Source organism: Gossypium hirsutum, chromosome A11 (genome assembly GCF_007990345.1).
Source record: "Gossypium hirsutum isolate 1008001.06 chromosome A11, Gossypium_hirsutum_v2.1, whole genome shotgun sequence".
In the NCBI taxonomy this organism is placed as follows: Eukaryota; Viridiplantae; Streptophyta; class Magnoliopsida; order Malvales; family Malvaceae; genus Gossypium; species Gossypium hirsutum.
In genome coordinates, this window is record NC_053434.1 from 1,975,082 (window position 1) to 1,989,461 (window position 14,380).

At 28.0% G+C, this 14,380-nt stretch overlaps 2 protein-coding genes across 2 annotated transcripts; one reads left to right on the plus strand and one right to left on the minus strand.

Annotated features, from left to right (window-relative positions):
• The first annotated feature begins 6,405 nt into the window (after nucleotides 1-6,405).
• Nucleotides 6,406-9,637, plus strand: LOC107922777 (transcription factor EGL1). Its single transcript, XM_016852943.2, has 7 exons — nucleotides 6,406-7,205; nucleotides 7,283-7,540; nucleotides 7,624-7,720; nucleotides 7,843-7,914; nucleotides 7,997-8,797; nucleotides 8,869-9,306; nucleotides 9,403-9,637. The coding sequence occupies exons 1-7, from the start codon at nucleotides 7,078-7,080 to the stop codon at nucleotides 9,496-9,498; spliced, it is 1,890 nt and encodes a 629-aa protein (XP_016708432.2). The 5' UTR covers nucleotides 6,406-7,077; the 3' UTR covers nucleotides 9,499-9,637.
• Nucleotides 9,638-10,672: 1,035 nt separating this feature from the next.
• Nucleotides 10,673-13,033, minus strand: LOC107923242 (gibberellin 20-oxidase-like protein). The gene is made up of 2 exons (XM_016853457.2): nucleotides 12,424-13,033; nucleotides 10,673-11,358 (listed from the first exon to the last, which is right to left on the minus strand). Exons 1-2 carry the CDS (start codon nucleotides 12,789-12,791, stop codon nucleotides 10,758-10,760), a joined length of 969 nt encoding a protein of 322 aa, XP_016708946.1. The 5' UTR covers nucleotides 12,792-13,033; the 3' UTR covers nucleotides 10,673-10,757.
• Between the last annotated feature and the right edge of the window lie 1,347 nt (nucleotides 13,034-14,380).

Here is a 14,380-nt window from a genome sequence, read left to right on the forward strand (position 1 = left end):
GGCGTGGCTGACAGAATAACACGCTATATGTATCTCATTATGATGTACATGGATCAAATTTTAATAGTATAAATTGATGATATTTTTAATAGAAGTATAAATTTACTTTTTGATCTAATATATAGAAATTAATTTACCATTTTATAAATAGAAGGTACAAAATATAATCTAACTCATAGTATAAAGATCTTTACGGTAATTTTACTAAATTCTCAACTATTTTAGAGTTGATTTTAGATGGATTTCTTAGTTCCAACAATGGAGTTGCAGGGTTTTAAAGGTCCCCCTTGCACGGAGAAGAGAACCTAAGTAAAACGGACCAAACGCCAGTCAGTTCACGGAATTGTCGGACATGTGACCAAAACAAAAACCAATAAAAGCTTTGACAAGAGATAAAAGAAATGACCGGGGGCGGCGTTAAGGGGTCTGCAGGACCATCACTTTTATTTTCTTTTTCCTGAATTTCTTAAATTTTATTTTAAATATTTAAAAGGTTAAAATATATTAGAAATAATTATATTATTCGTAAATTCATATTTTTATTTTTTAGAATATAAATTTTATATTTTAAAATTTAAGTTCACTGTTAATATTATTAAAATTATTTTGTGAATTTAAGTCTAACTTTATTATTTAGTTACATAATTATTAAGTGACTTTTTATTATTATTTCAAAATATTCTACAAATGAATTTAATAAAAAAACAACAATATTAATAACTAGACTCGAATTTTAAAAATTAAAAAATAAATAGATTAACCCAAAAATAAAATTATCATAATTAAATTTCAAATTTATGAAAAGTATATGAACTCATAATATATTTTAATCTATTTAAAAATATAATAATTTATGTTATGTTTTTTAATTTAAATATTATTTTGTCGTTTATGACAGATACTTACAAAAATGATAATTTCTGATTCCATTTTAGCTTTCGTAACAAATATCTAAAATTATGACAAATTTATTTTATGCTCCCTCGGAGTTTTTGTGTTAATTTGAATTTCTTTTATGATAAATTTGATACTATTAATAGTTGAATTCAGTTTAAAAGAAATTATTGTTGGTCAGTTTGATCATTGACAAATGTTGACGTGATTGATACCAATTACCAACACAAAAAATTAACTGGTTGCAGTCAACAGATATTAAAAATTTATAAATGAATATAATTTTTATAAAAAATAAATAAAATCTATTTTGTTCAACTTTGGCTCTCTGTATATAACAAAATGTGTAATTCTAGAAACTATTACGGCCTTTTTGAATCAACGTCTATTTTTAATGTGATGTGTTTAGATTTTTTTTGTTATAAGTTACAATATTTAATTTCATCGCCGTTACTATTTTTACACTAATTATAGAAAAATGCATCGCCCATCTAAAAATACATAAACTAGATATGACTAGAGGTATTTATGGTTTGGGCCGAGCCCAAGCAAAAACATAGGCTAGTTTGTTAGGTCCAGGCTCGACTCGGCCTGAAAAATGGGAATAAAAATTTTCTCAAGTTCGACCCGGATAAAAATTTTAAACCCCGAGCCTAACCCGGCCCGCCCATATTAAAACTTTTACATAATATATATAATATATCAAAAATACTAAATTGAAAATAAATTTTTAAAAAAATATGTATACTTAAATAATACTAAGATAGATGCAACTTAACAAACATATGTCTCTAAAATAATAACAAAATTAGCAAAAAAAACAAGTGTTATACAATATCCAAACAATAACAACAAAATATTAAACATAATAGATAAATAATAACAAAATATGGAGAAAATAACAATAAAATATCATTAAAATAACATAAAGAAACAACATTTTTTTTTAATTTAGTGAATTCTAGTCGGGCCTGGCCAAAAATGTCTTATTCGAGGCATTGTTTGTTTTTTAAACAGGTATTAATTTTTTTCTCAAACTTATTTTCCGAGCTTATATTTTTACTCAAATTTTCTCTCTTTTCGGACAAACCTTCGAGCTGAACTAAATAGCTCAACTTATAAACAAGTTTAAATATAACATATCATCTTATTACAAAATAATAATAATAATAATACGTCGTTGATAATAAAATTAAGTATAAAAATATTTAACTTCTATGATTGTTCACTCTTAAAATCTATCTAAATTTGATCGTAAATGAACTCTTTTTACATGAAAGGTTTCTAAATAAGTAAAGACCCGTATTCTCTGAATTTTATTTTTTATTTTTTACGTTTGATAAAAGAGATTCAATATTTCTATAAGCATGACGTGTCCTGACCATGATAGTTTATGACCATGACGTGTGTCGTATTAACATACAATAGCCTTGACACTTGTCAAGTGCTCATACCACTTCCATTTGATTTATATTTCTATAAGCATTAATGCTTGATACTAAAACTTTATATGATTTTTCTTTGGAGCATATGGTAAAATTTTCATGCTTTTACAAACTAGTTTAAAGGAAGAAAAAAAACCAATCATAGAGATAAAATGGGAAAAAGAAACCTGTAAAGTCATCAATCGAATCATATTTATATTCAACAGAAGTATTTTATAGACGAATAAAATTTAAAAGGAAATAAGGACAATTATATGTGATGGCTGGTAGTACACATACCCTTAAAGTGTCTGTCAAAAGCACCCGATGCCCCGATGTAGTAAAAGCAGACAATTCGTCCTTCTAGTCATTGCAGACCTCCAAAATGTATAATTTGCCTTTATAGCGTTTTCAATATTTATCACTGTTGTTAGAATATATTAATGTATAAATTTGAATGAAGGGGCTCTCGAAATCGATAAAAATTTGAAATAGAAAATATTGAATTGAAGTCAACAGAATTATAAAATTTTAATATTATTTTAATATTTATGATTTTTTAATTATAGTTGCACCGACAATCAAATTGAAAATGGTTTGTTTGAATGGTTTGACAATCAATCTATTTTTAGAACATTGATGTTTTTATATTTTTGTTAATGTATATTTTAGTTTTTAAACTCGATAATTTTTATCTTGTAGGTATTTAAATTCCTTTTTGAAATTGAAAAAACTTATACTTTTATTAGTTACCTGAATGACACTGTTAATTTTTGTACCAGCAACCATTAAAATAATAGCATGTGCCTTAAATTTTTGAATAAAAAATAAAAAATATATATTTTCAGAGATTATTCTATTTTTATTAAGAATTTAGAGAAATAAATATTCAAATTTAAATGAAATTAAACAAAAGATTGTCCTGGAATTTAGACGTCAATTTGTCCAATTTTATTCTAGACATACATTTTGTTAATTTTATATTTTTATAATTTCAATAAAATTTTTAAACTTTTTATAAAATATTTATTTTTGAAGTTTTATGATATTTTGATGTTTTTATTTTTATATCTATTATTATTTTACAATTATTTTATGTTTTTTAATACTTTTTAAGCTTTTATTTTTCAACTAAAAATTGTCAGGTTTCTTATTTTGAGATTATCATGTGATATTGGTTACCAATGTCAAATCATCAAAAAATTGATATAGTTAACTAAATACTTAAAAAATATATCTTAATCGAAACCGTTAACTAAGTTGATAATCTTTTTTAGGTACCTATATCTAACTACATCAATTTTTTTTTATGATTTCACATCCATAGCCAATAACATAATACTATGCGACAAACTTCAACTCACGACACATCATTAGGGGTGTTCAAACAGTTAACCGAATCAAATTAATATTAATTGAATTGACAAAACATTTTAATCATTTAACAATTAATTGAACCAATTTTTTTTAAAAAAAAATTTAACTGAACAGAAATATTTCGATTAACTGAATTAATTGAAATTTATATGTTTTCTTTTTTTTTGGTTAAAACAGGTATAAAACATATTAAAATAATAAATTGATAATGTTCATTTAACTAAATTAACCGAATTAAAACAACATATAATTTGTATTATTAATTATTACGTTTGGTTAATTCGATTAATTACCCGATTTCGAATCGAATTAACCGATAATTGAACTTTCAAAAATCATTAATTCACCTTTGATCGAATTAGATCAATTAATTAGATCAATTAATTCAATTTTAACCGAAATTTAAACACCCTACATGTCATAATATTATTTTAAAGTAAAAAAAATTTAAAAATGTTAAATTAAAAATATTAAAATTTTATAAAATATAAAAAAATCAATAAAATAGATTCTAAAATATTAAAAAAAACCCAAAGAAGCCTGAATTTTTTCTATAAATCCTTGAAATTATTTTTAAAATTTTAGCTTTTTAATAATATTATTTTTAAATTATAAAATAAAAAATATTTAAAAATATACAAATCCAAAATAGTCTAAACAAAAGTTAATGGCCTCCACAAACCTAAAAAGAAAATGCCAACTTATTTAACTATTTCATTTTCAAATATGAATTAAGTCCAAAATAATTTTTAGTACTAACTAATTAGAAATTATCAAATTCAGAATTAAAATATAAATTATTTTTTTAATTACATTAAAAAAATTAAGTTATTTTACTTACAAGAGTTTATTAAAAATTCTTCTAGGGTAAATAAAGTCAAGGTCACTAAATTATTAGTAAATTTGTGTTCTGGTCATTTAATTTTAAAAAGTTATAAAATGATCATTGAATTATTCAACTTTTTTCATTTAAGTCACCGGATTGTTAAAATTGTTGTTGTATGATCTTCGCTATTCGTATCCCCTACACCAATTGAAAGCTCTATTTTTCTTACTATCTACCATCCAAATTTTTTCATAAAATAACTTTGAACATCACAAATCTGTGAATAAAATACAAACATATTTCTTCTCCAATATCCGACACTAATAATCAAATTAACTTGGATCTAATAATTAAACTTAAAAAAAAAAAACTTAACAATCCATTGTACCGATAGTCGTATCATCACTTTGAACTCTATAATTAAACTTAAAAAAAAAATTAACAATCCAATAATTTTAAAAAAAATCGAATAATTGAATAACTATTTAAAAATGGGTTAATATAATAGTTGGTTCTTGAACTTGACACTTTTTCCTATTTTGGTAGCTAAACTAGATATTTTTTCTTAAGTTGGTACTTAAATTGTTTGGGGTCCAATTTGATACCTGAACTTGACTTTTTTTCCTATATTGGTACCTAATTTTTTTTTGTTCGATCTGGTACTTATCAAATATTTTACAAATTACTCTAATATATTAATAATATTGTTTTTTAATGAAGTAAAAAAAATAATCAATGTATGACTGATATGTGACAAATGATATAATATATTTTTTATTTTATATGTTCAAATACTTTTAGTTTTATTTTATTAATTGAAAACAATGAATTTCTTTTACTTTAAGATTTAAGAAATCCTTTTTTTTTCCTTATGTAATATTAATTTGTTGAGTAATGCTCAATATCTATTTTTTTAACATTTCCTTTAATACTAACAACATTTTTGTAGCATACCAAATTTTTTTCATACTGTTAGTGTTTTGCATAATTTGTATAACATTTAATAAATTTAAGTATCAAATTGAACCTAAAAAAAAGCTTAGGTACCAAATTAGGAAAAAAAGTCAAGTTCAGGTACCAAATTGGGCTCAAAAAAATTTATGTACCAAACTAAGAAAAAGTGTCAAGTTCAGGTATCAAATTTGGCAAAAAAAATTTAGATACCAAATTAGAAAAAAATGTTAAATTCAAGTACTGAATTGAACCAAAATAAAAATTAAATACCAAATTAAAAAAAATTCAATGTCCAATTCAAATACCAAATATTATATTAACCTTACTAATAAACACACATTAATTAAGGTTGAAATCATTACATCAATGCAGGGAAAAGAGTGAAATTTATTTATTTTGCACTCTCCGATGAGCTTGACTATAAACAGTGACCTTTTGTCTGTCTCCGACTGTGCTCCTGTCTCTTAGTATTTAACTAATCTATTTCTTGCACATGTTTCATTCCAAGACTAATACTAATTACTTCATGCTCTTTAACTTTAAATTAATAATAAATATTACTTGTAATAACTCCAAGTTAATTCTAATTTTCTTTTTTTAAAGGAAAATATTATAAACATGATAGCTCACTTTTTTCAAGCATTCAAAGATGTGGAATCATTGGATAATAGAAAATTGACACAGATTTAGATTATGATATCCACATTATATAATAATATATATTTTTTCTGTTCTTTATCTTTCCTCACCAAATCCCACCCAAAAGGAAATCATTATCTTTTTATATTTTGAATCAAATTTAACTTATAAATTTATTTTTTTAATTTTTTTAGATAAAAAGCTGATAAGTGGAAAGAGTTATATTTTTTTAAAACTAAGACTAAATTGACATGATGTATAAATATTGAGAGTTCAAGTAGCTATTGTGCTAATTAGAAGCTATCAACTAATAGCTAGCTTATGACAAAAAAAAAACAAAATTGAACAATTGTGTGATAAATTTATAACTTTTCATAATTGAGTGATTAAAATTAAAATTTATTAATAATTAAGTGACTATTAATGCAATTTATCCTTAAATGTGACTATTAATACAATTTTCCCTTAATATATTAATATTTTATCTTTTGATTTTTTTGTCTTTCAAACTTTCAATCAAAGTGAGTTTTTTTTTTTCTTACATCATTTTTGTTTCTTTGTCCATCAAAGTGTGTGTGTGTTTTTTTATTAATAATTTAGCTCTGTACTGTAATAGTAACTTAATTGAAACTTGACCTACTTGATTCTGTTAATAAGCATTGCCAATTTCCTTTCTCTTACCCCATTTTCATCTGGTTTTTTGAGCTTCATAGCTACCTCCCCAAAAGGCCAAAACACCACCTTTTAGGTCTTGCCCATTGAAAAAAAAAACATGTCGGGTTTTGAGCTCTGAGTTGTTTCTGGTTTAGGCAAAAACTGTCATTATAGTTTGATAAAAACCCATCTATGTTTTGCTGTTTTTGGGGTTAAAAAGAATCATCATCTTCAGCTATATAGCACATGTTTCGGTTCATATATGTATATATAAATATATATAGTTTTTAAACATAGATAAACCTTCAAATGGCTACTACCGGGGTTCAAAATCAAGGGAAGGTCCCAATGAACTTGAAGAAACAACTTGCTCTTGCTGTTAGAAACATTCAATGGAGCTATGGGATTTTTTGGTCCATTTCAGCTAAACAACCAGGGTAATATAACATGTTCCATCTTTTTTTTTGCCCCCATTTTTATGTTCTTCTTTGTCTTTTAAACAACACACTTGCAGGGTCTTGGAATGGGGTGATGGTTATTACAATGGAGATATAAAGACAAGGAAAACAGTTCAATCTTTTGAACCTAAAGCTGATGACCAACTAGGTTTACAAAGAAGTGAGCAGTTAAGAGAACTATTTGAATCACTTTCAGCTGGTGAAACTAGTCCTCATACTAAAAGACCTTCAGTTGCATTATCCCCTGAAGATCTCACTGCTACTGAATGGTATTATTTGGTCTGTATGTCATTTGTATTCAACATTGACCAAGGGTAAAATATTTTTTTTTTCCCATTTTTCCCCCATGTTTTGTTAGCATTTTAGTCAACTTATTTGGGTTTGAAGTGTTTGATAGATTGCCTGGAAGAACATTATCAATTGGTCAACCTATTTGGCTATGTAATGCTCAATATGCAGATAGTAAAGTGTTTAGTCGTTCACTGGTTGCTAAGGTTGGTTCATTCATGTGCTTTTAATGGTTTGATTAAGTTTCCAGATCGGTTAATAAGTTATTAAATTGACAGTTTGGTTTCTGTTTCCATGGGTCGGAAATGTTGTCGATCGGTTCTATCAGAGCGCATCTATTCAGACAGTAGTATGCTTTCCATATGCAGGAGGTGTGATTGAGCTTGGTGTGACTGATTTGGTAACTTTTTTTGGACATAATTTGGTTTTTAATGTGGATTTATTTCGAATTTTAAGTCCTATGTTTGGATTGAGTTCTGTAGGTATCGAAAGACCTCGGTCTTGTTCGTCGTGTTAAAAGTTTGTTGTTGGATGCTCCTAAGACGATAACAGGGAACATCAATGATGTTGCTTGTCCAGGTCTTGGTCCGAACGAAATTGAGTCCGAATTGAGTCCCTTTTTAGGCTGTGAACAACTAGAAAGATGTTCTCCAAACGAGATTTCGGATGGTTTTGAGCCTAACCAACTAGCAGAAGATCCATTCGTGAATGGTGGGGCTTCTCAGGTGCAAAGTTGGCAATTCATGGATGACCACCATTCCTTGAATACAAGTGACTGCATATCTCAAACCTTTGCTGATCATGAAGATGTTGTTCCTCTGTGCCAGGGTGAAAATGATAATGACAATGATTTCCGAGATGTCGAAGAGTGTGATCGTATAAACCGGGCTGCTTTTGATCCTATAAGCAATGATATGCACTACCGAACTGTCGTGTCGGTCCTATTAAAGAGCTCGCCCCAGTTTATTCTGGGACCGCATTTAGGAAACTCGAACAAGGAATCCGGGTTCATTAGCTGGAAGATGAATAGCTTGGTGAAATATCGGAAAGCAAAGGTTGAAACCCCTCAAAAGTTATTGAAGAAGATGTTGTTTGAAGTCCCTCGGATGCATGATAAAGGATTGCTTCAACCTCCACAAGTCGGTGATGGTGTTGGAGATGCGGTTTGGAGACCAGAAGCGGATGAACTTTGTAAAAGCCACGTCTTAACAGAGAGGAGGCGTCGGGAAAAAATAAACGAACGACTTACGATCCTCAAATCATTGGTCCCTATGAATAGCAAGGTAGCTTAATGCCCCATTCCCCTTTCGTATTCATAACTGGGCCTTCACTAATTTTAACTTTCACAATGCAGGCTGATAAAGTTTCTATATTAGATGATACAATAGAGTACCTACAAGACCTCGAAAGAAGAGTTGAAGAATTGGAATGTTGCAGAGAATTAACCGAGTCCGAGACTAAAACGAAACGGAAATATCATCGGGATCGTGCTGAGCGAACATCCAGTAACAAAGTCACCAACGGAAACAAATCGGCTTCCTCAAATAAAAGGAAAGCGTACGATATCGAGGAAACAAAACAGGATATTGACCATGTTGCATCTAAAGACGGCTCGACCGATAATCTAACCGTTAATACGAACAACAAGGATTTAACAATCGAGTTTAAGTGTCGATGGCGGGATGGAATTCTGTTTGAGATAATGGATGCACTAAGCGTACTTGATTTGGATTGCCACTCTGTTCAATCGTCTACCGTCGAAGGGATTCTTTCTGTGACTATAAAATCAAGGGTAAAACAATCTTTTTAGCTTATGCTTTTATAAGAACATGTTTAAGAAACCAAGTCTGTTACCGTTAATGATTTCTTTTTGGGACATTGATTGCAGTACAAAGGATCAAGTGTTGCAAAACCAGGGACAATCAAGCAAGCATTATTACAAAAGGTTCAATCTTTAACCTTTGTGTTATTTCAGTTCGATTGAAGGGAAATTTAGCCTAGTTTATAGCCCTTGTAAGTTCTGAAAGAACCCTAAGTTATTCAATCTTTTGAACTTTGTGCAACATTTCAGGAAAAAAAAAATCAGTTTCCGTGCAATGCAAGAAACCTTATTATTTTGATTATCTAATGGATTTAAAGAAAGCAATTGATACCCACCTTCCACCTTTCAGAGAAAAAAACAATGGAAAATTGGTTCGAATTGTATTAATTTTTATAAATTATTCCAGATAGGCCAAGAAAAATAAAGAATTCTAGCTTTAAACAAAGGCAAAAAAGGGGGGGGGGGTTGATTTCGGGTAAAAGTCAAAAAATGCATAAAAAGGAGCTGAGTTCTTTAAATGAAAAAAAAAAAAGCTGACAAAGTTTGTAAAAAGATATGATATTGTATAAAGGTCAAAGTTGTTATTATATTAATTTTAAAAATTTTTATTTTTTAGTGTATTAGTGTTAATAAAGATAAAATTAAATATTTGAGTTTTTTTTATATTTAAGTGATAAAAGAATTTATGATTAGTAATGAAATTTATTTAAAATTTTAAATAAAAGTCCTTTAAACAAAACAAAAAGAAAGTACCAATTTTTTTTTGTTCATTAATTATACCCTAAATCAATAATTAAAAGAGTGTGGGGCTTGAAATGAAGGAACTTTGTCGGGCTTCTTAATAGGTAATAATGATGATTGACATCAATCCACTCAAATTTTCCACTAACCATATGATATTTTGATATGTCGGTCCTTAAATATGTTTGTTTTTATTTATATTTAGATTATTATGATTTGGATTTTTATTATTATTTATAATTCAAGTGTATATCGTGATTGTCAATGGATATGATTCGATTTATTTTTTTAAAAGAAAATTGTTAAAAAATATTTAAATAAATTAATATTAGAAATAGATAACTATTTTAAAAGGATATGTTTAGTATTTGATTTAACGCATAGAAATTTATTAATTTTTTAAATAAAAGAGATAAAATATAATTTAACTCTTAATATAAGGACTTTCATGACACATTTACCATTTCACGTTCTACATAAATTTATGTCTAATCACTTAGATTTGGTAATTGATTCATATTAAATGTATAATATCTAATCAGTTAGATTTGGTAGTTGATTCATATTAAATGTATAATAAAAAACAAAGATTCAATGATAAAAAGCATTACAAATATTTTTACTGCTAGTGGATTACAAATGATATAAAATTTACAGACATTGAAAGGTAAATGCAATGGTTAAACATTTAACCCAGCAAAATCTTTTACAGTGTCGCCAATTTTCTCAAAATTACCAACCTCATTACTTTCCCTAAACTTGATATATTTCCAGCAAACAAATGGTCGGTAAAGTCTAGGGTTACCATTTCCCAGAATTTCATTTGGTGCAATAACTTCCTTTTCATCTTCAAAGCACCAAAAGAACGCTAACGAAAACCGGTTCTGGGATCGTCTCAAAACAACTCGGTGTTCGGACGATCGTAATCGTCCGTTGCTCCATGCTTGCATTAGGTCTCCTATGTTAACTACTAATGAATTCTTGCACGGATGTATGTTTAACCACTTACCGTCTTTCGATCTCATCTGTAAGCCGCCGAGTTCATCTTGAAACACGATTGTTATGCAACTCATGTCGGTATGCATTCCAAGCCCTTCGACTTGGTTTTCTTTAACATTGCTTGGCGGTGTGTAGTTCACTATCCTCATGTATCCGTGACAGTTCCCGAATTCCGAATCAAGGAACTTTTTTTCGTAACCGGTTCCTAAACTCTTTAATATGATCTCAATGATCCTTTTTGACAACTTCATCATATGGTTCCCATACTCTTGTAATATTTCACTGAATAAATCAACAATTAATGCACATGAATAATTTTTATTTTATTTTTTATAATTAAATAAGGAGAATGGTGTTATTTGAGATTGAATTCAAGCTCTCATGCTTACAATATAATTCTCTAGCCATTAGACTAAGAGGTTGCTGGCAATAAATTAAAATCTAATAATTACTCTAATTGAATTGAATTCTATATATTTTAATTAATTTAGAATCTTTTATAATATAAAAATATATTTAAATTAGTGATATAACTTAAAATATTATATAAATTGTAATTTTTAATTTAAAAGTCTAATGTATCAATTAAATTTAAGTTTTTTTTTATTAAATTCAATTGTTTACCTAGATGCATAATTGCTGTTATATTATTATAATATATCAACTTTGCAATTAAGTCTATTTTAATATGTATATCTTTTTTATTTATTTTGGTAATTGAACTTGATAGTTAAGTCTATTTTGGTCATTAAACTTGACAAAATATAAAAGTTTGGTAAGGTAATACTTTAAAATTGTAGGTAAAAGTACCATGGAAGCCCTTATACTAATACTCAGATTGCATTTTGTCTCATCTACTCAAAAAAATGGACAAATTAGTTCCTGTTTGTTTGTTTAAAGAAAATATTGATTTTTTCTATGAAAATTTTCATCCATTTGTATCATTAAAAACTGACATGGCTAATGGAATAACCAGACATTGATACATAGCATGACATGTGTACATCATGTTGACATACAATAATCAATTTTTAACAGTAGAAATAAATTAAATTTTTAACAAAAAGACCGATTTCTCTTTTTGATTTAATGTACAAAGATTAACTTGTCCTTTATAAATAAAGGGGGCAAAATACAACCTGACTCTTAATACAAAAACCTCATAGTATTTTTTACCTGAAATTGTTTCACATCATTTAAAAAAAAAAAAACCTTTCCAATGAAATGACTAAAATGAATCTAGATAGTAGACAAAAAAAAATTCTGTTTAATTGACTAAAATTTATATTAACCCTTAAAAACCAAACCGTTATCACCAAAATCGAATGCAATGAACAAAATTGTTACCTAAATTCAGGCTTGTGTTGGCCAAAGAGTTCATCAATGGAAGCTTTAGAAGAATCAAAGAAATCCGGTCCACTTACTCTTAAGCTTTCGAAATAAGGAGAAGCAATGAAATGGGGAGTATATGTTTTAAGACGAGATGATGGACCAAGCTTGAGCTTAGTGTCTGAACCAAGACTAAATATATGGTTCGAAAATTCACGAATTTTGGTAAATAGATTAATGGGGATGCCATGGTTGGTAACATAAAAGAAACCCCATTCTTGACAAGCTTTTAAGAGAGAAGACAAGAAAGAGGATTCAATATTATCAGGTTGGGTTAGATCAAGTACTGGAAGCTTTAAAGAATCTTCTTCAAGTTCAGACATCATTAAAAAAAGAAACCAGACAAGACAAGATAGATACTGGGGTTGCAGTGTGTAGGAATGGTATAGGTTGGTTAGATATAGGGATATAGGGGGAGGAAGATTATGTTATGGTTTGCAGATAAACATGGTAGCACATTAGGGAAATGATTAAGGTTAAGTAAAAAGGTAAGGGGGCACCGGTTAATCAACATCGAGTGTGGTAATGAAATGACAAAAATGGCAACCATTACCACTAATGCTTGGAGTGATTGGTGAAGAAGAAAAGTGATGTCGGGGAGATTATGAATTGAAAGGAAAATGGTTGACACCACAAATCCAGTGAATCATTAATAATACTATATATGTCACTTATAGTTTTTTTATTGATATAATAATAACTTTAATCATTCACATTTATAAATTATGTCAATTTAATATTGATTTTAAAATAATTTAACCATCAATCTTTACACGTTGTGTAATTTTTTTTGTGCAATTTTAACCCTCAATCTTTACACGTTGTGTAATTTTTTTTTTTGCAATTTTGATTTCTTTCGACATTAAAGGTTAATTTTTTTAAAAATATTATCTTAGATTTTTGTATATTTTCAATCAAATTTAGTTGATAAATTTATTTTTTTAACTTTTTAGGTGAAAAAACCACAAAGAAAAGCAAAAGTACATATAAGATCAAAATACACAATGTGTAAAATGTTGAGGGTTAGATTTTTTAGAATCAAAATTAAATTGACATAATGTATAAATGTTGAGGGTTAAAGTTACTATTATGTCAATTTTAAAAACTATTACCGTTAGCGGACTAATTACTAATGAAAAAAAAAAAATTGAATGGTTATCTGCAAATAACATGGAAAATGACATAAACCTAACTATCATATACATTGAATCAAGAGAAAGGAAATGGTTTTTGAGCAGACAAAGAGACATGATGGCATGGACAAGAACTCCTTTTGTGAGAAATAGGTTTACATAGATAAGAGCATAGACATCCAAGCATCTTTGAACAATATCCGACTCATCGGTCGAATTAGGAATTGATCAATGTAATAGACTGGAGAATAATTTTAAATTGATTAGATCGAGATTCGATATAAATTAGTTAAATCGATTAAATTAATAATTGAATTAATTGAACTAAATTTTTTATTTTTATATTTTTAATAATTTTTTTATTTAGACGAATTAGTGGCCTAATTAATTCGATCACCATTCGTTTAAAAAACAATGTTCACATGCAGCTGCTGATTCATGTTAGGAGCTGGACTAGATTTCTTTATCGGAAGCAGAGACGTCATGCTCGTATTCAAAGACTTGGGTCTTACACGAGTCGGATACAAGCGAGAATAATAAACCGTTATAAAAATCCAGACTACTTGTAACCTGGTTATATAGATAGATAAGGTTTGGTTTATTTTAAGCATAAACCCACCTAAAACCCCATAGTAATGGACCGGCCATGTTGATTTGCAGGACCAGAACTGGACTGGATCTTCCAACATTAAAACGTGCCCACCTCATTGTTTTGTCGCTCATAATTGCTAGTCCCTAGGTTCCATTGCTCTCATTCACGAGAGAAAAGCGGTAGGCTGTAA